The 26,305-nt window shown below is 37.6% G+C and overlaps 1 protein-coding gene across 1 annotated transcript in view; it reads right to left on the minus strand.

Annotated features, from left to right (window-relative positions):
• The window catches only part of ERC1 (ELKS/RAB6-interacting/CAST family member 1), a 715,223-nt gene that overhangs the window by 545,220 nt on the left and 143,698 nt on the right, over positions 1–26,305 (minus strand). Inside the window, exons 3-6 of the mRNA XM_007937035.1 lie at positions 22,897–22,971; positions 19,497–19,652; positions 18,099–18,182; positions 14,246–14,413 (exon numbers count right to left, since the gene is read on the minus strand). Coding sequence (XP_007935226.1) covers positions 14,246–14,413; positions 18,099–18,182; positions 19,497–19,652; positions 22,897–22,971 — 483 coding nt within the window. The remainder of the gene's footprint in view (positions 1–14,245; positions 14,414–18,098; positions 18,183–19,496; positions 19,653–22,896; positions 22,972–26,305) is intronic.

The following is a 26,305-nucleotide window of genomic DNA, read 5'->3' on the forward strand; positions in this document are numbered from 1 at the left end:
ATATGAATTCAACAACCAGACTGCTCAAGATGCCAAAAGAACCCACTGACCCTTATCCACTTGGCATTCAGGCATAGCTCAAGCCAGCCTGCGTGGCTACTAATCCTATTTGACAGTATAAGATTTGGTTCCTATTAGCTGAATCCATTACAGGGCATCAGTCACGGTGAGCAATGAGGGTGCTTATTGAATCCTTTGACCCTTCTGAAAAGTTAAAGAGGTCAGGGTTTTAGAACAGTATGTTGTTGTTGTTGTTGTTGTTAGTTGTTACTGAGTTGATTCTGGTTCATGGTGACCACATGTGTGCAGAGTAGAACTGCTCCATAGGGATTTCAAGGCAATGACCTTTTGGAAGACGATCAGCAGACCTGACTTCCAAGGCACATCTGGGTGGGTTTGAACCCTTAACCATTTGGCTAGTAGTTGAGTGCTTAATCATTTGAACCACTCAGGAACTCCTCAGAAAACTATGCATGACACACATTTTTAAAATAAATCACATGCTTAATCATTTGTATCTCATTTGTACATTCTAATCTGTATTTTCTACACCATATATTTTCACTTTTGTTATGCCTAACCAAACAAAGCACCTTACCTCACAAAACATAGTATATTTAGGTGATACTAACACTATTTAGTATCACCTTACAGCGAGTTTCCAAGGCGGTATCACTATGGAAGTAGATTGCTCAACCTTCCTTCTGAGGAATGGCTGGTGGGTTTGAACCACCAGCCTTCTGGTTAGCAGTCAAATGCCTTAGGTACAACGCCACCAGAGCTCCCAAATACACTACTAAGTATTTTATTACAAAGGCAAAAAGCCGAGACTTTTAAACCTATAGAAATATTCATTGCCTAATTTCCTTGTTTCCCATTTCTTCTCAACATTAATTTCAGAAAAATGAAAAGCTTTTCATCTACCAGTCGGCGATTATAATACAGCAGGAAAACATCCCTCATTTCTAAGTGTTTCTTCCATTCTGATGGTACCAAAGTCTCATAAGACAATTATCCATGAGACCCCTGGATGCAGCTTTTTATCAAAAGTACTTAGATGCCCTAACTGAACTTTTATACTAGATCGCTGACTCAGTTAAATGACCTGGAGATGTGCCAGCGCTAGCCAGTCATAAATACCTGCATGCCATTTTGAGGGACTGTCACGTATAGGACCCACAGGAATTGGTGACTGAAAAAAGCAAGGGAATGAAAACTCTTGTTATAAACACAGAAACCTTTGGTGTAAGTGTGGCTAGAAATGTAGGCTTTGAAATAAAAAATATTTCATATCAAAAATACCAGGCACAGAAAATGTCCAAGTTCATACTTTATTTACCAAATGATTTTTCTTTACTAAATATTCAATCTGAATCACTTGCATACACTTATTCTTGGTCAAATTTTTTAAGCAATGCAGAATTTAAATGTTGGTCTGGAGATGTGAGATAAAAACCACCACAAAAACCACTTTGCTACTACTAGATTAATTACTCTGACTTCTACACTGATCTTTTGGTTTGGAGTGAACTAAATTTGTAGTATAATTTTGTGTGAGGTCCATATTTTGCAAACCACAAAAAACATATTCAGGAAAACCCCTCAAAGACTAGCAGGACACAGTCATCACCCTAACACCATTCCTGGCAGGAGGAATAAGACCTTGTTTATTCACATCAACTAAGCTAAAGGAACAGCATCAACTCATCATGCCAGGCTTCAGCGTCTGTGGGAAATAGGTTATGCCAACTTCAACAAATATAGAACAAGGTTTCTCTACACAAGGAAGCAAAGAGAAAAATGGCTACCCTGCTGTTTTGACTCCTCACTTTTGATTACGAAACTATTATCTCAGCCTATCATAATCATCTTTTTTTTTTTAAACATTAGCAAGCAGATCTATCTAACTGCCTATCACTGCTACTAATTAATTGTTCCCCAAATGGCTTGTTTCCTATAATAATTCTCTTGGCTTTGCCAATATGACCTCTCCTCTCTAACTCTCTGACTAGACCTTTTCAGTTTTCTTCAATGGATCTTCTATTATTTTTCCACTTCACGTATCTCTTTATATAATTTCTTCTGGGAAAACGAATTCAATCCTAGGGTTTTAACTACCACCTCCACAATGACAGTTCCAAATCTTTATTTCTAACCCAACCATCTCTAAAAATCTGAGATTATAACAAGATTTTCTATTTAAACTAGATCTCCCATAGAATATTTAGTTTTCCTTTGAAAGTACCTTTAAAGATCACTTAATATCATCAAACATTAACGTATGTAAAATCTGAGTGTAACGTGTCTGTTACCTTCTACATTATTCTGATACTGTCATATTTCATAACTTTTTTAAAAATTAAATACTCTTTTAAATTCATTTTAAAGCCAAGGAAATCAAAGGCCAGCCTAATTAAGCTACTTGTTCAAGATTATTAAATGTACTTTACTACCATCACACTTCTCATTGTTCCCATCTAGGAAGGAGGCTGGATGAAGGGCATTGGGCCATAAGATTGACAGGACATAGACTATAAACACAAGTAAACTTAAAAAAAAAAAAAACACTTCTTTCAACAAACTGCACTGAGCTGTTTGCAGCCTCATACTTGACCTAGAAGAAAAAAGTTAAAGAGCTCAGAGGAGCAAGGAGGCTAGAATGGAAGGAAGGGAAAGGTCAACCTAGGAAAGAATTACCGAAACACTTTTTTTTTCTTGCAATTACCTATTTTGGCTGATAAGCAGTTAGATCTGCTTAGCAATAGAAAGAGAAAAAAGGTTAACATAGGTTGTGAAAATAGTTTTGTGACTGAAAAGGCCAGGGGTAGAGATGTACCATTCCACATTATACTTTATTTACACTGTTTACCAAAATAAGGGCTACAAATTCATAATCTACGAAACTAATGTCAGTATCTTCTCTACCCATTTTCCCTTCAAAATCTATAGCAAAGAGCACAAAGTAATGGCTATAGCAAGTGTACTACAATAAGCTGTACTCAGTCCTGCAGCCCCTACGGAAATGTTACTACTCTTGGTCTCTGTAAAACGGATAAAGCAAGGCCAAGCTAGTTCTTCTATCATTACCCTTCTAAGCTAACATATCTATAATACTTCCTCATTCCAGTATCAGAAATAAAATAACCAAGTCTTATAGGCCTATCTATGTGAAAACACTTAGAATCACAGAAAGAGGTAGTTCAGCACTGGAAGGGCCATTAAAATGTCACCCCATTCTAGGTGAATGGGAATATGACCATGGATAGGTTTGGCCAATAATACTCCTACATGCATATTTGTATGTGCTACAAAAATATCCACATACATCATAGAACTAACAGGGGACAAGGCTGAGATGGTTCCTTAGCCACAACCAAGCACCTTGAGGGAGAGAGTCACCGAGCCTATGGGTCCGGGACCAGGTCTCAGGGGACATCAAACTGAATTGGTACAACCCAGTACACAAAAACATCGTTCTACATCCTAGTTTGGTGAGTAATGACTGAGGTCTTAAAAGTTTACGAGTGGCCATCTAACATGCAACAACTATTGGTCTCTCCTCATCCAGAGCAAGGAAGAGTGAAGAAAATCAAAGACATATGGGAATAATTAGTCCAAGGGACTAGTGGACCATGGGAACCTCAGTCTACATGATCCTGAGACCAGAAGAACTAGATGGTGCCTAGCTACCAATGCCAACCACTCAGAAAGGCATGAAAATTGGAGATCCTGGACAGAGTGGGAAGAAAAATGTAGAACAAAATTAAAAAACATAAAATGACCAGAATTACTGGGTAGACATAGACTAGAGAAACCCCCAAGACTATGGCTCTGGTTTACCCTTCAGGCCTGGAACTGGAATCACTCTCATGGATTAGCATTCAGTCAGAAAAATTGACAGGCCTATAAGCTGAACATCTACCCCAGGGAAATACACTCCTTAGAACAGTCAACCATGAGAGATCTAAGGGGCAGCATTTGCATAGGGGGAAAGCTAGACAGACAGGAATGCATAGGTAAGAAGGACACAGGAAAGGGGTAACCACAAGGGGATGGTGGGAGGAAAGATGCTCCATTGTGGGGACTGTAACTGGTGCTGTGAAACAAAATGCATATCAACTGTTGAGTGTAAAACAAATCTGCTTTGTAAATTTGTACCCAAATCACAATTAAAAAAAAAAAAAAAGTCACCAATTCAATCTCTCATCCAAAGACTGTATCTCCTTATATATATACATCCCTTTCAAACAGATAGCTCTAACCTTTGAACACCTCCAGTAATAACTAAGGGAGCTCTGGTGGCATAGTACCTAAGGCATTTGACTGCTAGCCAGAAGGCCAGTAGTTCAAACCCACCCAGCCACTCCTTGGAAGGAAGACTGGGCAATAGAGATACTGCCTCAGACACCCAAGGAAGGGTCGCTATGAGTCAGGATCGACTCAATGGCAGTGAATTTGATTTGTTTTGTTTTGTTTTAGTTATAACAAGGTATATGGTTCCTCCCTAAACCCTGGTTTTAATAGGTATAGTAAAAAAGTTATCTATTATCATGAAGTAAAAATATATTAAAAAAAAAAATGCTTTTTGGTAGTTTTAGCCATTGGTTCAAATTATACCTCATAGGCAAAACTCTCTTCCATATAAAGCTATTCAAACATATGCAGACCATCATGTACTCCCAAAAGTATTTTTCTTGTAAGCTATCATCCAATTGTTCCTTAATATGCCACGGTTTTAGACTCTTTACATCTAAACATGTTTAAATTTGTCATTGCCACTCAAATCACTGTTCCCAGAACTAAATATAATTATTTTGTTGTTGTTGTTAGGTGCCACCAAGTTGGCTCTGACTCACAGCGACCCTATGAACAAAAGAACAAAATACTGCCCAGTCCTAGACCACCCTCACAGTCTTCACCATGCTTGAGCCCACTGCCACAGCCACTGTATCAACCCATCTGGGTGAGGGTCTTCCCCTCCTTCACCAACCTTCTACTTTACCAAGCATGATATTCTTCTCCAGAGACTGGTCCCTTCTGAAACATGACCAAAGTACATGAGACAAAGTCTGGTCATTCTCAATTCTAAGGAGCATTTTGGCTATACTTTTTTTAGGACAGATTTGCTCATTCTTCTAGCAGTCCATGGTATTTTCAGTATTCTTCACCAGCACCACAATTCAAAAGCATCGATGCTTCTTCAGTCTTCCTTATTTATAAGGCAACTGAAAATACCATAGGTAGGGTCAGGCATACAAAGGGACATCTTTGCTCCTAAACAGCTAAAAGAGGTATTTTGCAGTATGTCATCTGATTTCCTGACTGCTGCTTCCAGGGACAGTGATTGTGGATCCAAGTAAAATGAAGACCCTTAACAACTTCAATCTCTTCTCCATTAACCATGATGTTGCTTACTGGTCTCATTGTGAGGATTTTTATTTTCTTCATGTTGAAGTGTAATCCATACTCAAGGCTTTGACCTTCATTAGTAAATGCTTCAAGTTATCTTAACTTTCAGCAAACAAAGTTGTGTCATCTGCATATTGCAGGCTGTTAATGACAATTCCTCCAATCTTGATGCCATGTTCTTCTTCATCTAGCCCAGCTTCTTGGATTATTTGCTCAGCATATAGACTGAATAGTATGGTGAGAGGATACAACCCTGAAACACAGCCTTCCTGATTCTAAACCATGCAGTACCCCTTTGTTCTGTTCAAATGACAACCTCTTGGTATATATACAGGTTCCTCATGAGCACAATTAAGTGGCCTAGAATTCCCACTCTTCATAATATTAACCATAATTTGTTAGGATCCAAATAGTTGAAAGCCTTTCCACAGTCAATAAAACACAGGTAAACATCTTTCTGGTATTCTTTGCTTTCAGGTAAGATCCATCTGATATCAATAACGATATCCCTCATTCCACACCTTCTTATGAATCTGGCTTGAATTTCTGGCAGTTCCTTGTCAATATACTGTTGCAACTGTTTTTGAATTATCTTCAGCACAATTCTACTTGTGTGTGATATTAATAATATAGCTTGGTAACTTCCACATCCTACTGGATCACCTTTCTTAGGAATGGGCATAAATATCAATCTCTTCCAGTCAGTTGGTCAGGTAGCTCTCTTCCGAATTTCTTGGCATAAACAAGTAACCGCCTCCAGTGTTGCATCCCTTTGCTGAAACATCTCAAAGGGTAGCCCGCCAATTCCTGGAGCCTTGTTTTTTGCCAATTCCTTCAATGCAGCTTGGATTTCTTCCCTCAACACCATTAGTTCTTGATCATATGCTACCTTGTGAAATGGTTGAACATTGATCGGTTCTTTTTGGTACCAAACCAAGCTCATTGCCGTGGAGTTGGACTCAACTCATAGCAACCCTCCTCGGGTTTCCAAGGTGGTATCACTAAGGAAATAGATTGCTCAACCTTCCTTTGGAGGAGTGACTTGCGGGTTTGAACCACCAGCCTTCTGATTAGCAGTCAAATGCCTTAGGCACTATGCCATCAGAACTTCCACTTTGCCCATAGAATCCTACAATACTACAACTCAAGACTTGAATTTTTTACTCAGTTATTGCAGCTTAAGAAATTGCCAAGTGTGTTTTCCCTTTTGGTTTTCAAATTCCAGATCTTTCTACATTTTATTACCTCACAGGGTCCCCAGGGTTTGTGGAGACAGTGAGGCATAAGGAGCTGCTTCTCTGGTGCCTGGTCTGGTTCTTGGCCCTCAGGGGTCTTGCCATGGTAAAGGTGGTTTTGGATCCTGCCAACTATGCTATTTTGTACTAAGGAAAAAGACCCCAGATTAAAAAAAGTTTTATAACAGTCCTTTTACTAAGCCTTAAACAGGACAAAAACAAAGACAATTATCAAGATGAGGAAAACCATCAATCATGTACCCAGTATAAAGGCTGATGGAATCCCTTTAATGGAGTATAGCTGTTAGGTCTATGCTAACTCTTCTATTTATCTTTGAAGCTCTGGTGGCATAGTGCCTAAAGCATTTGACTGCTAACCAGAGGGCTGGAAGTTTAAACCCACCAGCCACTCCTCAGAAGGGAAGACTGGGCAATCTACTTCAGAAGAGATACCTCCTCAGAAACCCAAGGAGGGGTCGCTATGAGTCAAATCAACTCAATGAAAGTGAGTGTTTTTTTTTTCCCCCTATTTGTTACATCATGCCCTTTTGTCTGCTATTCCTTTTTGTATCTCACACCTTCCTTCTGGACACAAACCCCTTCTTTCTAAACTAGATTCATTAGTAGTTCTTTTTTTAGGCATCCATGGGCAGTAAACACTATCAGTTTTTGTTAATCTGAAAAATATATTTATTCCACCATCACTGATAAATTATAGTTTAGCTGGGTACAGAATTCTGAGTTGTCAGTTCTCACTAGTGTTGTTGCTGTTGAAAACTCAGCTGTTGATATAATTATTAATCCTTTATAGGTAATCTACCTTTGGTCTCTGGAGGTTTTTAAGATTAGTATCTCTACAGTTTCACCATGATATACCTAAGGGTAGATAATTTTCAGCTCAGGTATAATTTGCTCCTGAACTGAAGGACCCAAGCTTATTATCAAGTCAGAAAAATTCTTAGCAATTACGTCTTTTAAAATTGTCACCTTTCCCTCCATTCATTCTCCCCCTCAAACTCCCATACACATAAGTTGGACCCTCTAATTCCATGTCTGTTAACCTCTCTTCATTAATTTTTATATTTTCAATCTCTCCTACTGTCCTCTAGGGTATCTGGTGGAGTAGTGGTTAAAGCATTCAGCTACTAATCAGAAGGTAGATGGTTTGAACCCAAGAGCCACTCCAAGGGGAAAAGATGGAGCAGTCTGCTTCCATAAAGATTTACAGCCTTGGGAATGCTACAGGTCACTTCTGCTCTGTCTTATAGGGTCACTATGAGTTGGAATCAACTCACTGACAAGGGATTTGTTTTTGTTTTTGTTTTTTGGTTTATTGCCTTCTAGGAAATATCTCATCAGATTTATCTTTCAATTTACCAATTTTCCTTGCACCTTTCTCCAATCTGCCAATTACAACTATGTCTGACAATCTGCTTAGTTCTTTTGAAATGTTTGTTTTTATTGCCTTGCACTTTGCTCATTTTTTATATCCTTCCTTCAGGTATTTGACAATAATTAACATTTTCTGAGCAGTACTATGTACATACATAATTAAATGTACTCATTTAATTCTCAAAACACTTTATTAGGTGATGCTTTTATTCTCTTCACAGACGAGAGAAGTGATACACAAAAAGTATGAACTTACACAGTAAATAAATGACAAAGAGACTAACTATATTAAATAGTACTGCCCTTACTACATTGTATCAGCTTTTACTGAGTTGTCCTGAAATGAACATCTCAACAAGGCACATTTACACAATCATTGTTTAGAGTGTTTCTGTGCTCTCTAGTACATCCTTTTACTTTGATCATTATTTTACAATCTCATTCTGATGTTCTAAGGATCTAAGCACACTGTTTGTTCTTACTCTTGACATTGGCTCAAGGTAGATTAAATCATTCAAGGATTAAGTAATTTGGAATTGTAAATTCATGCTAAGCAAGGCTTTATCTGTGAGAATCTTCATGGACTAGGTTCAAAGTATGTCCCTTGAGAACAGTTATGCATATTAAAATTCAAATCTGCATGAGAAGAGACTTCTTCCAAAACTCAAACTTGTCTAGCTAATGTCAGCTAAGTAAGTCAATCTTTCATGTTATCAACTAATACCGATGAGAGGAATTTTTTCTAATCTGCCCTCTCTTATGAGGGTCCTGGGTTTATGCAGAGGCCTCAGTTTCAAATCCCTACTACTTTCAGGATTAAGGCCTATCTGTACACCACCTATCACCATTAAAATCCAAGCCTCTTTGTTACCAAAAATAACAGCCCTTTAGGGCAAGCCTCCTGGAAAACTACCTAGAATCCTTGTTGACGGATTCTCACTGTTGGAAGGCATGAGGAAAGAGAGAGACATCTGAGAATCAATGTGGTAACAGAAATTACATCCAGTTTACCCTCACAGAACTTACACTGTTGGAAGGGGTCAGGTTGTGGTGACTTCTTGGCCACAGCCAGCTACCCAGGCGGAGTAAATAGTTTGACCTGTGGGCTCGGGGCCATGGGTGCAGGGGACATCGAGCTCAATTGGCATAACATACTACAGAAAAACATTGTTCTACATCCTACTTTGGTGAGTAGCAACTGAGGTCTTAAAAGTTTGCAAGGAGCCATCTAGATGCAACAATGGGTCTCTCCTCATCCAAAGCAAAGAAGAATGAATAAAACCAAAGATGCATGGAAACAATTAGTCCAAGGGACTAGTAGACCATGTGATCCTTAGCCTACATGATCATGAGACCAGAAGAACTAGGCGGTGCCTGGCTACCACTGTCAACCACTTGGAAAGGCATTGGTCAAGAGATCCTGGATAGAGTAGGAGAACTATGGGGAAAAAAACCCAAAATTATTTAAAAAAAAAAAAAAAAGACCAGCTTTGCTGGTCTGATAGAGCCTGATGCAAGCCCTGAGACTATGGCCCATAGTTACCCTTGAGGTCTGGAACTGAACTCACTCCTGTAGCTTCCAGCCAAACAACAAGCAGGCATATGGGGTAAACATTTATATTAGGTAAACACACTCCTTGGAGTGATCAATCATGGGAGAACAGAAGGGCAGAGTTTGCACAGGGACATAGCTCGAGGGGCAGGAATGCATGGAAGGGAAGGACACAGAGAAGAGGTAACTACAGGGAGGAAGTGGGAAGAGAGCTATTACATTGTGGGAAATTACAGTCAATGTCATGAAACAAAATGTGTTATGAAATGCTGTATGGAAAACAAATTTCCTCTGTAAATTTCACCCATATCACAATAAAAATTTGGAAAAAATAAAAAAGAAGTTGTTGTCAGTCGAAATTATTGCTTCCAAACCTTTACAAGCTTGAACAAAGAATCAAATTACTCACATCCTCAATTCATTTAAATTACAATTGCTCCATGCAAAGTTCCACTCTTGTTTTATTTTTCCACTCATGTCCAATCCCCATACCCATTTTCCCCTTCAATAGGCAGCTATTCTAATGTATTTAACGTATGTTCTTAAATATTCATATGCAAATGACTTCTGACACCAACTACCTGGAGTTGAGTCAAACCACAAATCAAGGACACAGTCCTCCAAGCTGCCAAGTCTGCCCAAGATGTCAGGCAGCAGCTGCAAGCTCAGGGTTCACCAGGCCATTCTCATCCCAGTTCAACATAAATTCAGAGAACTAGATATGAACACAGAGGTCTCCAGCCATGCTCACTTTTGACCAGCTGGCTACAAATTCAGGGCTCCCAATACCCCTTTATGACATCAGATGCAAGTTCAGGTGTCCCCAGACCGCTTTCACTTCCAATCAGCCAGCTACACATCTGGAAATTCCCACTACCCCCTCAGATTGAATAATTTGCCAAAATGATTCAGAGAACTCACTGTATTATCATTACAGTTTTATAATTGCAATGGATAGAAATCAGAACCAACCAAAGGGAGAAATAGAGAGAGAGGTCTGGGAGGGTCCCAAATGTAAAGCTTCTGTTATCCTTTCTCTGTGAAGTCAAGAAATTTCTTTACCCTCCTGGAAAACTGCCTTCTGAGTATATAGAACAGTGTACATTCAGGGAAGCTCACCCAAGCCTTGGAAGAATTTTTATGAAGGCTTCATTTTGTAGGCATGCTTACTGAACCACTGGCCACATGACTGATCTCCAGCTCCCATCCCTGGAGGTCAGACAGATACCATGTTAAAGCGACAAACCCCTAATCACATGGTTAGACTTTATGGTATGGCCAGACCCTATCCTGAGTCACCTTAGTTAGTTTAAATTACAGAGGGGCCCACCATGAATTATAAACACACTCCAACTGCTCAGGAAATTACAACGTTTAAAGAGTACCACCCAGGAACCAGGGACAAAGGCCAGACCTTTCTTTGTGTAAAGGTAATTCTTCACTATGGTATATAACTTAGAAATATAGAGAGTCATTTTTCCATACATATGTATTTTTAATTTATATGAATGCTACCATGTCACTTTGAGGACTAAGGTGTACATGAGGCCTCTTAGGCATATGAAAGCTGGACAATGGATAAGGAAGTCTGAAGAAAAATTGATGCATTTGAATTATGGTATTAGGGAAGAATATCAAAAAGTTTTAAGACTTCATAGGTATCTAATGACATCTGGTTTACCTCAGGCTGCTATGAGTTAAGGTATAAGAAACAGAGGGTGTCAACTATGCAATATTAATGAAAAAAAAAATGAACATAAGGCAGAATGATGGCAGTCTATTAAACTCTTTACAGAGTATTTCTTTCGATGTAGAAATACATTAGAACTTTTACAGGGTTGATTCAAATTGCCTTTTACTGGGTTCTAACGTCAAAAAGATGCTTTGGAAAAAAAAGTAACTTGTTATATGCTAATTTTTTAAAAAATGGTAAATGCCGATAATAATCTCCAATTCAAAAGGTTTTTCAGCTTTTCCACTACTATCCTTTAGAATGAGATGGCTACTTAGAGTTGTTGTCCTAGTAACTTACAAGGGTAATCACTGAGACCCAGCTACTCCCATAATGGCTAAAAACATATACAAAAGCCATTCAAGAGTGACCACAAATACAGCCTTTATTCTCTATGGTATAAGAAACCAATCACAAGCCCATCTGCGTGAGACCTAGCTAATAAGAACATTATTTGAGAGGGGTACAAAGAGAAGGATGGATTGCCAATGGGAAAAAGTCATTTATTAGGCTGTGACAAGCTTTTAAATGTTTGCATTACCATTAACCAACTGCTTGGTTCTCTGGTTCACACACCTGCCGCCTCCTTCCAAGGCTAAACTTGGAAGCAGGGCTCACCTATGAAGCACCAGCACCCTCTTCTGACCATTTTTATTACTGCATGCAAGCAGGTTAACTGCTGTATCTCTTATTAAGAAAGCTATTAAAATTTTAACAACTTTGCCAGTAATATTTCTAGATGATTCTATATTTGTAACCCTGTGACTACACATAAATTAACTTAATAAAGCACAAAAGACCAGATTTTCTAAATAAAATTTATGCCAATGAAAGAGAAAAGCAACTACGTTCTTTAACATCTTAACGGGTTTATGTTAGCTGATTTTGTTACCAGAATTCTAACAATGATGACAAGGACTAACATAAAAGGTGTTACTATATACCACGCAGTAGCCATGAATATATTAGTTTAATTATTACAACATTATGAGGCAAAAACTAGTATTGTCTTCATCAAATAGATGTGGAAAGTGAGGCACAATGAGGTTAAATAACATGGCCAAGATCACTACCGGTAGTAAACTCAAGTTCAAACTCAGTAAATATGGCTCAGGCTTAACCACTTCTTCACCCTTTACCTTGTGATTTTTATATCCAAATATTCTGTGAGGTGGAATGGAGCAGATATGATGATAAAATGAACATGATTAAAACAGAAAGAGTACAGTTGTTTAAGGAGCTCTGGTGGCCCAATGCCTAAGACATCTGACTGCTAACCAGAAGGCTGATGGTTCAAACCCACCAGCCACTCCTCTGAAGGAAGACTGGGCAATCTACTTCCGTAGTGATAATGCCTCAGAAACCTAAGGAGGGGTCACTATGAGTCAGATCCAACTAGATGGCGGTGAGTTTGGTTTTTTGGTTTGGTTTAGTGGCATAATGGCTAAGGTATTTGACTGCTAACCAGAAGGTTGGTTCAAAACCACTAGCCACTCCACAGAAGGAAGACTGGGCAAAATGCTTCTATAAAGATTTACTGCCTCGGAAATACAAAAGGGGTTACTATGAGTCAGAATCGACTTGAAGGCAATGAGTTTGGTTTATGGTTCATAGGTTCTTTAGTGAAAATGCACAAAAAATTACATCAGCCAAATCACTTATTTTCATTACAAAAGCCCCAAACTATACAAAGATATCATATGAAATAAAATTGTAGTCCTTTCCTCTGCCTTTTCTCATTCTTCCTTACTTGAAGATTCTAGTCTTCAAGGCTTATGATGTTTTTATTTATACTTTTTTCTCCCCACTCTTTCCCCCTCCCCAAAATAAAAACTATGTCTTTTTTTTCCTACGATCTGGTTCTTAACAAAAACTAAAACAAATCATACGCTTTATTTTTTTTCTTCTATAAAGCAGAACTACTTACCTATTCCTATCAAAATCCCCTAGTTCACCAAGATCTTTAAAACATACTTATATTTAGACAGCAAATCCTAATAGTATCATCAATTCCTTCCCTTTCATCATGGAAAACATGATAGAGTCTCATCTGTTTGGAATTTTTTAGTATATTCCTACCTGAAGTCAGGGCTGACAAACCATATAATTTTCTAAGATTTCTGAAAATACTATTTCAAACAGCATATGAAGACATGCTGTCTAATGATCTGTAGTTTAGAACTAGATCTATCTAGAACATCTCTAGATTCCATTGTTTGGTGACTTAAGCTTATTCCTAAAATAAAAAATTAACAACACTTACACATAATCCAAACACAGAGCCATTTGCAACAAATTCTTCATCATAACTATCTTCGCTTGCTGCACATGCAGCTTTTAAACCACTGAAAAGGGTATCTTGCACTAAACCCAAAGTTGTCAAGTAGATTCCAACTCACAGCGACCTTACAGGGCAGAGTAGAGAACTGCCTCACGGGGTTTCCAAGGCTGAAAATATTTATGAAAGCAAATTACTTCATCATTCTCCCATGGAGTGGCTGGTGGGTTTGAACCGCCAACCTTCAGTTAACAGCAAGCTCTTTCAACTATCACACCATTTAGTGCCTTTTTCTCACAGGAAGGTAAGGTTACATCAGAACAATATCCACCTGGTCTGACTTACCTACAAATTCTTAAAGACACAGTTAGGAACAGATCTCATTCATAACCTGAGGAATGCCTGTATATTTTTAAACACAAACTTGGTCAAAGCCAGAAGAATAAAATATTTAAGTAAACTACACCAGTGTTAACTTGTCAGATCTAAGAACAACTGAAACAAGATGGCTACATTTCAATACAGTAACTGATTATATTGCTAAAAAATTAATTATAAAATCATTCATATTTTCCAGCTGTAAATATAACAGAAATAGTGCAGGTAACATGGAATTAATCAGCTGCAAATTCAAGAATTTGTTTTACCTCAGTCTGTAGGATGGCAGCCCTTTGCTCCTTAGCAGTCAGGGACTCCTTCAGCACTTCAATATGTTGTTTACTGTCTGAGAACTGGTTCGTGAGTGTTTCTAGCTTTGTCTGTAGGGCTAGTAGTTCTGTGTCCTTTCTGGACAGCTCCTGCTTCACCTGACCAATCTAGATAAGAAAATAAAACATTGTAAGGAAGGAAAAATGAAACAATATCCTCTGATCTGGATCTCTGAAACGACTGTCATAAGATATGAAACTAAATGCAGCATTAATTTTATGAGCAAACACAGGTTGTTTTTTTTTTTTTTTCTTGTATCATCTCATCTTCGATATAACCCCCAAACAAAGTTTATTCAACAAATAGGAAAATTTCCAATTTTCAGTTATTGTGTCAGTTAAATAGCCTTTGAAACCCCTTAGTAAAGTAACAGAGAGGTGAGAAACTCCAATTCAATTACTGGTATGAATACCGGTAAGTATCTGAACACACTTGCTGATAAAACCATTTTCATTTTATTAAGTCAGACCTCTTAAGAACAAGATGGATCAAATGCCAGATTAGTGTAGCTGTAAGACAAAAGGAAATAAAGAAACCACCTAGTGCTGTTATTTAAAGTAAATTCTAAAGATGCTACTGCTGTGCGTTTTTGTTGTTGTTGTTGTTTTCCAATGAGTATTTTTCTTTCCCCTTTCAAAAGTCAGGCGCTCTGGTAGCACAGTGCCTAAGGTATTTGACTGCTAACCAGAAGGCTTGTAGCTCAAACCCACCATCCACTCCTCGGAAGAAAGATGGGGCAATCTACTTCCGTTGTGATACTGCCTCGGAAACCCAAGGAGGGGTCGCTATGAGTAGGGTTCGACACGACAGCACATAACAACAACTTTCAAAAGTCTACATTAAATTCTTATCTTAAAAGCTATGCTTGGTGTTGTAAGGCATTAAAACAAGCACTTTTAAAAATTCAATAATTTTGATGAGTTATGGATACTGAACTGAAAAACAGAATCTACAAAATTCTATCACTTATAACATGTCAATAGTAACTAAATAGATAAAAGTATGTGACCTAAATAAAGAATCCATAAAATCTCACTCTGTAAGAATGGACATGAATAATTCAAAGCTTATACCTCTGACAAGGTAATCCTTAAATCAATAGGTGCCAAATTTATCCTCCCATAAATTTCTCTTTTTAAGCTAGAAAATTCTTTACTTCAACTATCTCCTTTATATTTCTAGTGCTTTTTAAGAACATTTTAAATACTCTTTTATTCTAAATTTAAGTCAAACAGAAATCAGATATTCTTTTACATTGTATCAGCTGCCCACTAACAGAAAGACTAATTTTTTAAAAGTACAGGTCAAGAAAAAGAGCCCTGGTAGGAGTTGGCTGCTAACCAAAAGGTCAGTGGTTCAAACACACCAGTGGCTCCATAGAAGAAAAGGCCTGGTGATCTGCTCCTGCAAAGAGTGCTACCTCAAAACCCACTACGGCAGTTCTACTCTGTCCTACAGGGTCACTATGAATTGGAATCAACTCAATGGCACACAGCAACAGCAGTGAAAAGCATGGGTTTGTTTGTTTGTTTGAAGTATTTTCATTTTAATAATCTGAGGTATAAGAGATGAAGTTTTAGAAAACAATTTCCATGAAGAAATATAAAACTTACTTGCAATAACTTTTTCTCATATACATGAAATATCTAGTTATAGTTGTTCATTCATTCAACAAATATTCATTCACTCAAAAAATATTTATTGTGTGCATAGTACTTGAGCATATTAAGAACATCTATGGAAGATAAATGGGAATGGCTGCTATTTTCATTCTGTAAAACAGATATGCATTAATCAGTTAACACATAGTAAAGAGCTCTAGTGGCACAGTGTCTAAGGCATTTGACTGCTAACCAAAAGGCTGGCAGTTCAAAACCTTCCAGCCACTCCATGGAAGAAAGATGGGGCAATCTACTGAAAAGATTTACTACCTTGGAAACCCAATGGGAGTCAACTATGAGTTGGAATCGACTTAATGGCAATGGGTTTGGTTTGGGGATTGTTGTGGGGTTTCTTATTTTATTTTTTGTAATGGTCTGAGACCTTTCATTATATCACAACATCACCCCCAAAAAATGCAGATTAATATTATTCCATTCCTAACACTGCACTAAAACACAATTTGTTGTATGAATGAATACTCAAAAGAAACACTCCAAGTGTTATCACTTCCTTAGCTAATGAACTATGGCTTAAAGATTACTTAAGTTTCTAGCAACCTCTTAAAATATCTGTTTTCAGAACATGTGTATTATTAAATAAGGTTCAAGTCATGCTAAACTGATCTTAAAGACTGAGAAAAGAGAGAATACTATAAATGGGAAGCAATGTACTATAGAGGTTAGAAGCATAAGACTTTACAGTCAATCACAAACGACAGTGGGCCAGCTATGTGTCTTTGAGAAATTACTTTTTCTCTCTATGCTGCAGTTTACTAATCAGTAATACGCAGAAATCTTACCAACTCTGCTGAACTGTTTAGAAATTAAAATAAAACAATGCATGGAATGTGCTTAGCCTGTTGTCTGAAACAATGTAGAAATGTGCAATAAACAGTAGGGAAGAAAGAAAAAAGAAAAGTTACAGATCAACTTATCCAAATAATATGTGGTTACTTATAAACCAATCAGACCTTTTCAGACGAAATATTTTACTTATTTTACCCACATTATAAAGTAGTCCGTTAATAGCAAACATTAAATTAGCAATTTTAAAAAATGCTTCATTCCAGTCTTAGCTCTCAATTATTTTCAGAAACAATTTTCCCTGACACTCTGACAAACGTATGCATGGCCTAGTAGAGGGGAGTATAATGGAGAGCTTATAAACACAAATTCTGGGACCAGATTGCATGTGTAAAACTCGTTGTTGTTATGTGCCATAGAGTCGGACCGACTCATAGTGACCCTTCCTTGGGTTTCCGAGGCAGTATCACAACGGAAGTTGATTGACCAATCTTCCATTCAAGGAGTTTGAACCACCAGCCTTCTGGTTAGCAGTTAAGTGCCTTAGGCACTATGCTACCAGAGCTCCTGTAAAACTCATAATAGTCTGCCCATAAAAACTGTTTTTTCGTGGGCATTACTCTGTTAACTTAGTTTCCTTATTTATAAGTTGACTCTGATAATATATCAATCTCAGCAGATTATAAAATGCTTATAACAAGTGATAATTTTATTACATTATGTTTTAAAATATAATTTTAAGTTCAACAGAGTAAACTAGATTTAGTGACTTAATAAATCTCATGCTAATTCTAATTTACTAGGTAACTCTAAGCTAATCACTTTCTATAGATCTGTTCTGAAGAAAGTAACATTTGTTGCAAAATCACTTAATGAGTGGGGCTTACTATAAGATCTATGTAAGAAAGTAAAGCACTTCATTTAAGAATTTCAAATTCAAATAAACACGTGATACATCAGAAACATGTGCATATTCTTGTACCTAAGAAGAAAATGTTCACCATTCACATAAATCCACAAGTATCCAGTGACAGAAAAAGGATCCCAGAAAACAAGGTTTGAAGTGCCATTCATAGAGTGACAAAAGCAACAACAGAGAACCAGGTACAGACTTCGAGAACATGTGAAGGCTCACTGCACACAATGTGATATATAGGTCAAACCGGTGAACAGGAGTCAGTTAAACAGCAGAGCAGGCTGGTTAGTGCTAGTATTGGGCAAAGCTGCCAACCATAGAGAATGAAAGTGTAAGCCACCCAGAAACCAGAGCTAGCAGGGACCCATGTGGGATCACTGCACACAAAGAGATAAATCTTACGGCAAAGACCTCAGCCTGAAGACCAGCCGCTCTCTTTTTCAGCTCCTCCCCTTGAGCCTCTTTCGAACTTAGTTCCTCCTTCAGTTGCTCTACCTGTCACGACATTGTTACACTTTTTCACTTAAATGTCAACTTAGGTCTTCTTATTAGCTGCTTTAAGCCAGAGTAGTAACTTGAAATGATAAGTTACGTAACACAATCAAATCTGCTCCTCTGATTTCCCTCTTCCAAAAGACCCTAGATGATTTCTCTACTTTTACAGATTTTTTTTTTAATGGACTTGGAATATGTTAATCAGCAAATGGGATACATAAGCATAAATATTTTACTGGAGTATATTCTGCTCTCAAATTTGGCTGGAGGGAGTTGGGGTGGGGTGGGGTGGGGTGTGGATCCAAACTAATAGAAAGTTGAATATGTGATTTATTTTCACTTCTAAGATTAACATGAAATGGGCCAAAGAACTCATTGATAACAGATTCTTAAATAATATAGGAATAGTCTATAGACTTACATGCCAGGTATAGGTACCAGAGTAAGACACCAGAGACTAGAGAGGGAGTTGTGACATTACCAGCAATGTTTCCATGTTCAGTTCTGAGATATTGGGAAACCAATACAATTGGGTTGAAGAGGAAAAAAAATACTTATTTTCTAGCTAAAATTTCATAATTATAATTATGATTTTTAATTAAGCCACAACAGACTGATAAAATGATAACTGCAATAAAATAAATTCTCCAATTTATAGACAGTATACAGAAGCAAGGTAAATGACTGTAGAGCTAAGGAAGAACTACTGTAACTGAGTTTTATAATCACGGACTGATATGCCTCAGTGGTCCCTATTCTACTGTAGATACACCTAAGGGCAAGTACTCAGGCCCTGTGGAAAGCAATGAACCTGACAGCAGATGGATCTTCTCCAAGGGATAGCGTTTTCCTTTGTGGAAAGGGTATTTAAAGGGAAAATATGATTTTATTTAACCCACTTCACAAAAATATAAACAGAGGAGGGAAGAAGGTTCAGTTTCTTTGGATTTGGATTTTTAAAATACTTCACAAGAATTAGAGCACCTTATACAAGTTAAAAAAAAAAAAGAACTTCATCTAGTTATAATTTTACTAAATCATCTAAAGGTACTGACAAATATTAAATGTTAAACTATGATAATACATAGTTAGCTTCATACAGGTAATTTTCTTTTACACAAAAATTCTTAATAAATATACAATGACAGCAAATCTGACTTTAATTCTAGGAGTTCCACTTGAAAAAACTGTGTTGGAAGTATTCTTCCCTGAAGTCTGATAAAGCAATGGAAGCAGATCTCCATCCTCACTCAGCAGGGAATATGCATCCATTTTCATAACCCCTTTAAGAACTACAGAGTCATGCACTATTACCTTATTTTTCATAAATTTAGAATGGCTCCGATACACCTCCATTTGCTTCATTTCTTCCTCCCGTTCTTCAGTGCTCAAAGCCCCATTAGATTTTAGCATCTGAATTTCCTCTTCCAAGTCTCGGAGCCCACGTTCCATAGAAGAAATTTTTGAATCCTGACAACAACAGAATATTTAGATATTAAAGTGTTCACAAAAACTCAAAGATGTTGAAAAAGCTGTAAGTAAAGATGTTAAATTCAATAAAGGCAAATAAATATGCAGAAAATTGCTGTCTGACATTGATGCCTTGCTTCTAAAACACATCATTTATGGCCATTTGGATAGACGGAGGAGAAATCTTATATCCCATTATGATTTTTCCTCTATCTCTTCTTCCAATAAGGTTTAGAGAATTACCTAAGAAGTAGATGCAACAGAAACTGGTTAAGTTTCCTTTATACTTTTTGGTCAACAAATTTCTAGTCTTAAAAAAAAATTATAAAATTACCACTAAAGCCTTTTTTAGCTCTACTATGACATCATTTTACTTAGTGACCTTTTACAAGGTATGTTGTTGTTGTTGTTGTTATGTGCCATCGAGTCGGACCCTACTCATAGCAACCCCTCGTTGGGTTTCCGAGGCAGTAACACTACAGAAATAGACTCCCCAACCTTCCTTCAGAGAAGTGGCTGGTGGGTTTGAACCACCAGCCTTCTGGTTAGCAGTCAAGTGCGTTAGGCACTACACTACCAGAGCTCCCTTACAAGGTATACTTCTGCCCAAAAAGAGAAGGGGAAAATGAGAGATTCAAACAAAGACCATCTTTATAATAATAAAAATTTTATAACATGCCCGCTGAAGAAAATCAAAAGCAATTATATTAACAATCACATTTTTTTGTTGGAAATCTTACTTATTCTCTATACTTTACAGTAATTTTTTAAATATCACTGTCCTTGTAAATCATCATCATTACCAAAATGACCTCCTAGTAGAACTTCTTTCTATGCGGAATGTCTTAATCTTCTTGTTCACAGTACTAGTTTATCACTAAGATTGCTTTAGATGTCATCAATTAAGAAAAACTCCTACAAAGACCCAACAGGTTTCTGTCTATAAATGTGTATGCTAACTCACCTAAGAAAGAGACCTTAAAAAGCGTAACTTCAATACAGCTTTATTTTAGACTTTCAGGGAAACCATTCCTTTAGGGGGTTTATAAAGTTCTGAGAATGACTTCCTTTTCTACTTTATCCTCAATGAATTCTTCACTGACTTCCTTTGCTATCAGATTTCCTAGAGCACTTAGATAAAAGACAACTACAACTCATTATGTTCAGGTCCAGGGGAGGAGAGGGAAATGTACTCCTCTGGTTGCTTACTGCATTACCTTTAAATGTATCATAACAAAAATTTTCCATTACAAATCTATGCAAATGAAACTTTGCAACATGAACCTAAACATAAACTTACATTATGTTCAAAATTAAATGTACCTAAATAATACAATCTGATACATCATAAAACCAAACCAGGATATTGATTCATCATTTAAAATTAGTGGGCCTCATACAATCTCCTGGCCCATAAAGAGTAAACTACCTCAAACACACTATCTGAGAATTGACTTTTAAGATAACTATAAATCTTTGTGGAAATATCATGATGCAGTCTCTCCAGCATGACTAAAATACTAGGCATATGCTTGTGACTAATCTGCAAATAAAGAAGCTCTGATGGCACAATGGAAAATAGTAACATATATAAGTAAACTGGTGGGAAATGTGAATAAGTTCAAACCATGCAATTAAACTCTTTTAAGGGCTCTTTACAAGATTATTTTCAAGACTACTAATTACCTAACAACAAAGAACCCAGAATCCACTGCTTTGGAATTTGTTTGATAAATCCTTTGTCCACTGACAATGAAAATGTACACAATACAGACAAGGTTTCAAGAGGAAACAGTTCAAATTTAAAGAATAGTTTTCATCAATGTACCTGTACTTGAGTTTTGTTTACTTGCACATTTACTTACATAAAAGTATTTATATACCAGTAACTAAATATGTGTGTCATATTAACAAATATTAAACAAATATTAAATAAAGACTCACAATGCAAATGCACTGTCGAGCTTTGTAGGGGAGGTAGAGAAGTAAAAACAAAAAGGGGATGGGTGGGTGGCATCTCTTTACCTTTCTAAGAAAGAACATGTTATTAACAAAATTAACAACAGCTAACATTTACTGAATGTTTACAACGTGTTTTACATGGTTTGACCATTTAAATCTTAAAACAATCCATGGGATGAGTACTATTATTATTGCCATTTTATCGATAAAGAAAACTGAGGCATAGAGAGGCTAGGGAACTTGCTCTATGTCATACAATTGATTAAGTGAAGCCAGATTTTGAATCTAGAAAGTTTAACTCTAGAAGGCAAACTCTTACTCACCACCCTGTATAGCCTAAAGATTTGTAACCCATTCATTAACTTAAAGCAGAGGTTTTCAAGGTACAGTCTTCTTGGGTCCCTGAGATCCTTTCAAGAAGCATGTGGTCAAACTTAGCTCCATAATAAGACTATGACAGTATGCACCTTTTCCACTGGGTTGACATTTGCACTAAAGATATAAAAGTAATTAATGCCTTAGCACAAATCAAGGCAATGGCACCACACCACACTAGACATTATTGTATTATTCACTGTCAGGCTCTCACGGAAAAAAAATATTAAAACTTAAAAATAAATTTTTTAAAAAACTGCTTCACTGAAAAATGTTCTTGGTGAAAAAAAATTTTATAAATAACTTAAATTTAAAAAAAAAATAATATCCTGGGTGGAGCAGTAAAAATTATTACTTTAAATGAATCTCAGCCCTTGTGTACACATCTTTTTAACATTCTGTGTGACCAATGGGAAATAGGGAAGAAGCACTTCTGCTGTGCACTGAAGTCCATTGGCTGTCCCTAAGAAAAGCACTTTGTTTCTTTGACTTGTGACCTGAATTAGCTGTTTTTTTTAACAGAACATTATTTTTGGTTGGAAGAATAACTGACAAACTATGGTTATTGAGTCTTGGTATTTGGCAGTCATTTGCCTGAAAATGAAAGAAACGAGCTTTCATTTTCTTGTCATTTTATGAGAGTAGAATATGAGATAAATTTTAAGAACAACTCATTTAAACAAATTCTGGATAACCTTTTTGTATCCAATTTGAGTTGTGATTTATAACTCAAAGGAAATTGAGGTTCTTTAAAAGAATGTAATATTTATTAATTCTGACTATTTCTTCTCAATCTATAAAACAAATGAGATTTTATTGTACATCATTTTCTAACACTCACAGATGAAATACTAATCACTTAAAAATGTCAACTGACTCATAACAGTGTTTATTGACTCTCACTTACCTTCATTTCAATAACTGTTTGCAGAGCTTTAGTTTTGGCAGAATCAGGTGCATTTTCAAATCTCCGATGCATCTCCTATAAAAGAGAAACAAAAACAGAGTTAACTGCCCTTCTTCTCACTCTCATTATGTTAAAAGGAGAGGGGACAGAGAGCAGTTTTGTACAAAAGATGATTTCCCCAGCTGTTATGGATTCAATTATGTTCCCCAAAAATGTATGTTGTAAATCCTAACCTCTATGCCTATGGTAATAACCTCATTTGACATGGGTTGTCTTTATTATATTAATAAGATGGGATTAATATAGGATGTAGAACAATGTTGTTGTGTACTATGTTATGCCAAACGACCCTAATGTCTGCCGTAACCATGATCTCGAGCCCACAGACCCAGCAACTCACTCCCTCAAAGTGCTTAGTTGTAGCTAAGAAGTTATCCTAACTTTGTCCCATTAGCTCTGTAACGCATATGGTAAATTTTACAGCACATACAAATATGTATGTAGGAATATCATCTGCCACATCTATGTATGGTCACGGGTATATTCCCATCTGCATACCCATACCTGACCTTCTTGCCTGTCTACTATGTATCTATAAAAAAACTCACTGCTATCAAGTGACTCATAGCCACCCCTCCTTGGTTTTCTGAGACGGTATCACTACGTAAGTAGATTGCCCAATCTTCCTTCTGAGGAGTGGCTGATGGGTTTGAACTGCCAGCCTTCTAGTTAGCAGTCAAGTGCCTTAAACACTAAATAAGTATCTTTTGTGATTAAAAAGAGAGAGAGAGATTATACAAGCAATTGAAAGAAGCAGACATGAGGGAAGAGAGATGCCAACAAGCCACATGATGACTGCGCAGGAGCAGAAGACTAGAAGGGACAAGGACCTTCCTCCAGAGCCAACTGAGAGATACAGCCTTCCTTTAGAGCCTAAACCCTGAATTCAGGCTTGTAGCCTCCTAAATGGTGAGAAAATAAGTTTCTGTTTGTTAAAGCCACAGACTTGTGGTATTTCTATTACAATAGCACTAGATACCTAAGACACCAGCCTTCTGAGACCCTCTGACCTCTTTCTGTCTGTCTGCAGTGTAGTAAATTACTTGGTATGGCTTTTCTAGCCATACGTCTTTGTAACCTCTGTGGTAGAATTTGCTGTGAGCAACTGAGGAGCTCCTGATTGTAAAAGTTATCCATCTGGGGTATTTCTATTGGGAGGGGCACAAAGCAAGTTCTGGGAAGTTCACTCTCTCTCAGGTGCTTAGAATTCTAGTGTTATGATTGGCTAGTTTGGCCATTCTGCCAGGCTCAAAAGGAGGCCTCCTAGAGGCAGAAATCTCTCTCTGACTGCTGGCTGAGAAGAACGTGCTCCTGAGAGACACGTGCTGCTGGGAAAGAGACGCAAGAGACATGCATTGCTGAGAGAGACACCGAGAGACACACATTGCTGGGAGAGAGACTGTGAGAGACTGTTGGCTAAGAGACAGCAGGCTGAGAGAGACTGAGCGTTTTTCCTGAACTTGAATCGTAGCCTGGTGCTTTCCTAACAAACCCCATAATCTGTGAGTTCTGTGCGGCCACTGCAGTGAAGTATCGAACCCTGCAGAAAGGTGGTAAGTGCTGTGGGAGGAATGATTGGTGTCAGGGTTGGTGAAAGAGCTGGAGGGAGGCAGCATGTCTGGCCTCACAGGAATAGGCCTTAGGCTACTGATGGTGATTCTGTCTTCCTCTTGTGTGGTTAGAAGAGGTCTGAAGACGTGGCCTCCCTGACTCTTTAGCACTGCCCAACCTTCCCCTGTACATTAGGGAATCCAGACTGCATGGCTGATTCAATCACACAAGCAGAGGAAGGTTCCTCCTCTGAACATCTATAGTTGTTTTAAATTAGCCACACAGAACCCACTGCTCCAACAGTTGGAACCATAGCCAGCCTCCAGGTTTGTGTGTCAATCTTCCACATAACTCCAAGACATATAATCACAACTCCAATGATCCAAAAGGGGAATTAGGTATGTTCCCTTTTAAAAACGAGAAATAAAAGCAGACACAATCAGTCTGCACCACACAAAGCTACCGAAAGCATCTGTGTTGACAATATCCTTTCTACAGCATGCACCCCGAGTAACAACCACCTGGTTACTCAGGATGAAATTTCTCTTTAGGGGGACCACAAGTAGAAAGAAAAAGATGAGACTGACAAATAAGTTTCCAAGATATTTCATGCTTAGAAAACATTAGAAATAATAGAGCTATGTCATTAACCTAAATTTTAGTGAGTTCGTATCAGAGGAAGAAGGAGCAGGTGGTAGTAACATTCCAGTTAGAGTGTTCAAGGATCACTCGGAAGTTACCAGAAAAGTGACCTATCTCAGACTATTTTCTAGTCAGATTTCTGAATGTCTCTGAACATGTTAATCAGTCAGTTCTTCCAAAGTACTCTAGGCCAGCCTCTAATGATCCCAGAGAAGATGAATAATTTCCATCTGAACAACGCTTAACAATAACAAAAGAGACACAGAGTTCACTACTTTATCTCTCACCTAGTTTATTCATTCTTACCTACCCAGAAAGAATGATCTAAGGAAAATAGAAAATATAACTGCAAACTTCATTGAGCTATCTCTTTCTGAAAGAGTAGTCCTAATGAATTAACAAAAGTTCTAAATTATCAACACTCAACAGTCAATCAGTAATTTATGAACATCCACCCCTCTCCACCTGGCTGTTTATGGCACAAACCACTATTCATACACACCATCCTTTCTGCTACCTCTCCCCCAAACTCTAGCCTTAAATATCCAACTGAGTATCCCACTTGTAGATTTAACAAATGTCTCAAATTCTATATTTCCAAGACTGGACTCCTGATTGTGCTACCCAGATGTACTATCCTTCCAGTGCCCTGGGTCAAAAATCTGTATTTTCTTCATGCTTGCTTTCTCTCTCAAGCCACAACCAATCCATCAGGAAATCCTGTTAACTCTACTGTCAAAACAAAATCCAACAGCTTCTTCCCATCTCCACTTCTCCTACCTGGAATGAATCACTAATCAAAAACACACCTTTTAATGTAACAATAGCCTAACTGGGCTCCCAGCTCCTTATCTTATTTCCCCAAGCATATTCTCAACAAAGCACTCAGAGTGACCCTTTTAAACATAAATTTTATCCTGTCACTCCTCTGCTCAAAATCCTGCAATGGCTCCCCATTTAATTCAAAGTAAAACCAAAGTTCTTTCATTAGACTACAAAACCTCATCTCTTACCACCCTTCCCTCAGTCACTATGCTTCAGTCACAATGACTTCCTGAAGGCTCCTCAAATATGCCAGGCATGCTCCAGTCCTAGGACCTTTGCAACATGTATTTCCTCTGTGTGAACTCTCTTCCCCTAGCTGATGGTTAACTTC

This window comes from Orycteropus afer, unplaced genomic scaffold, assembly GCF_000298275.1.
Source record: "Orycteropus afer afer isolate SDZICR_OR568_19922 unplaced genomic scaffold, OryAfe1.0 scaffold00040, whole genome shotgun sequence".
Classification (NCBI taxonomy): domain Eukaryota; kingdom Metazoa; phylum Chordata; class Mammalia; order Tubulidentata; family Orycteropodidae; genus Orycteropus; species Orycteropus afer.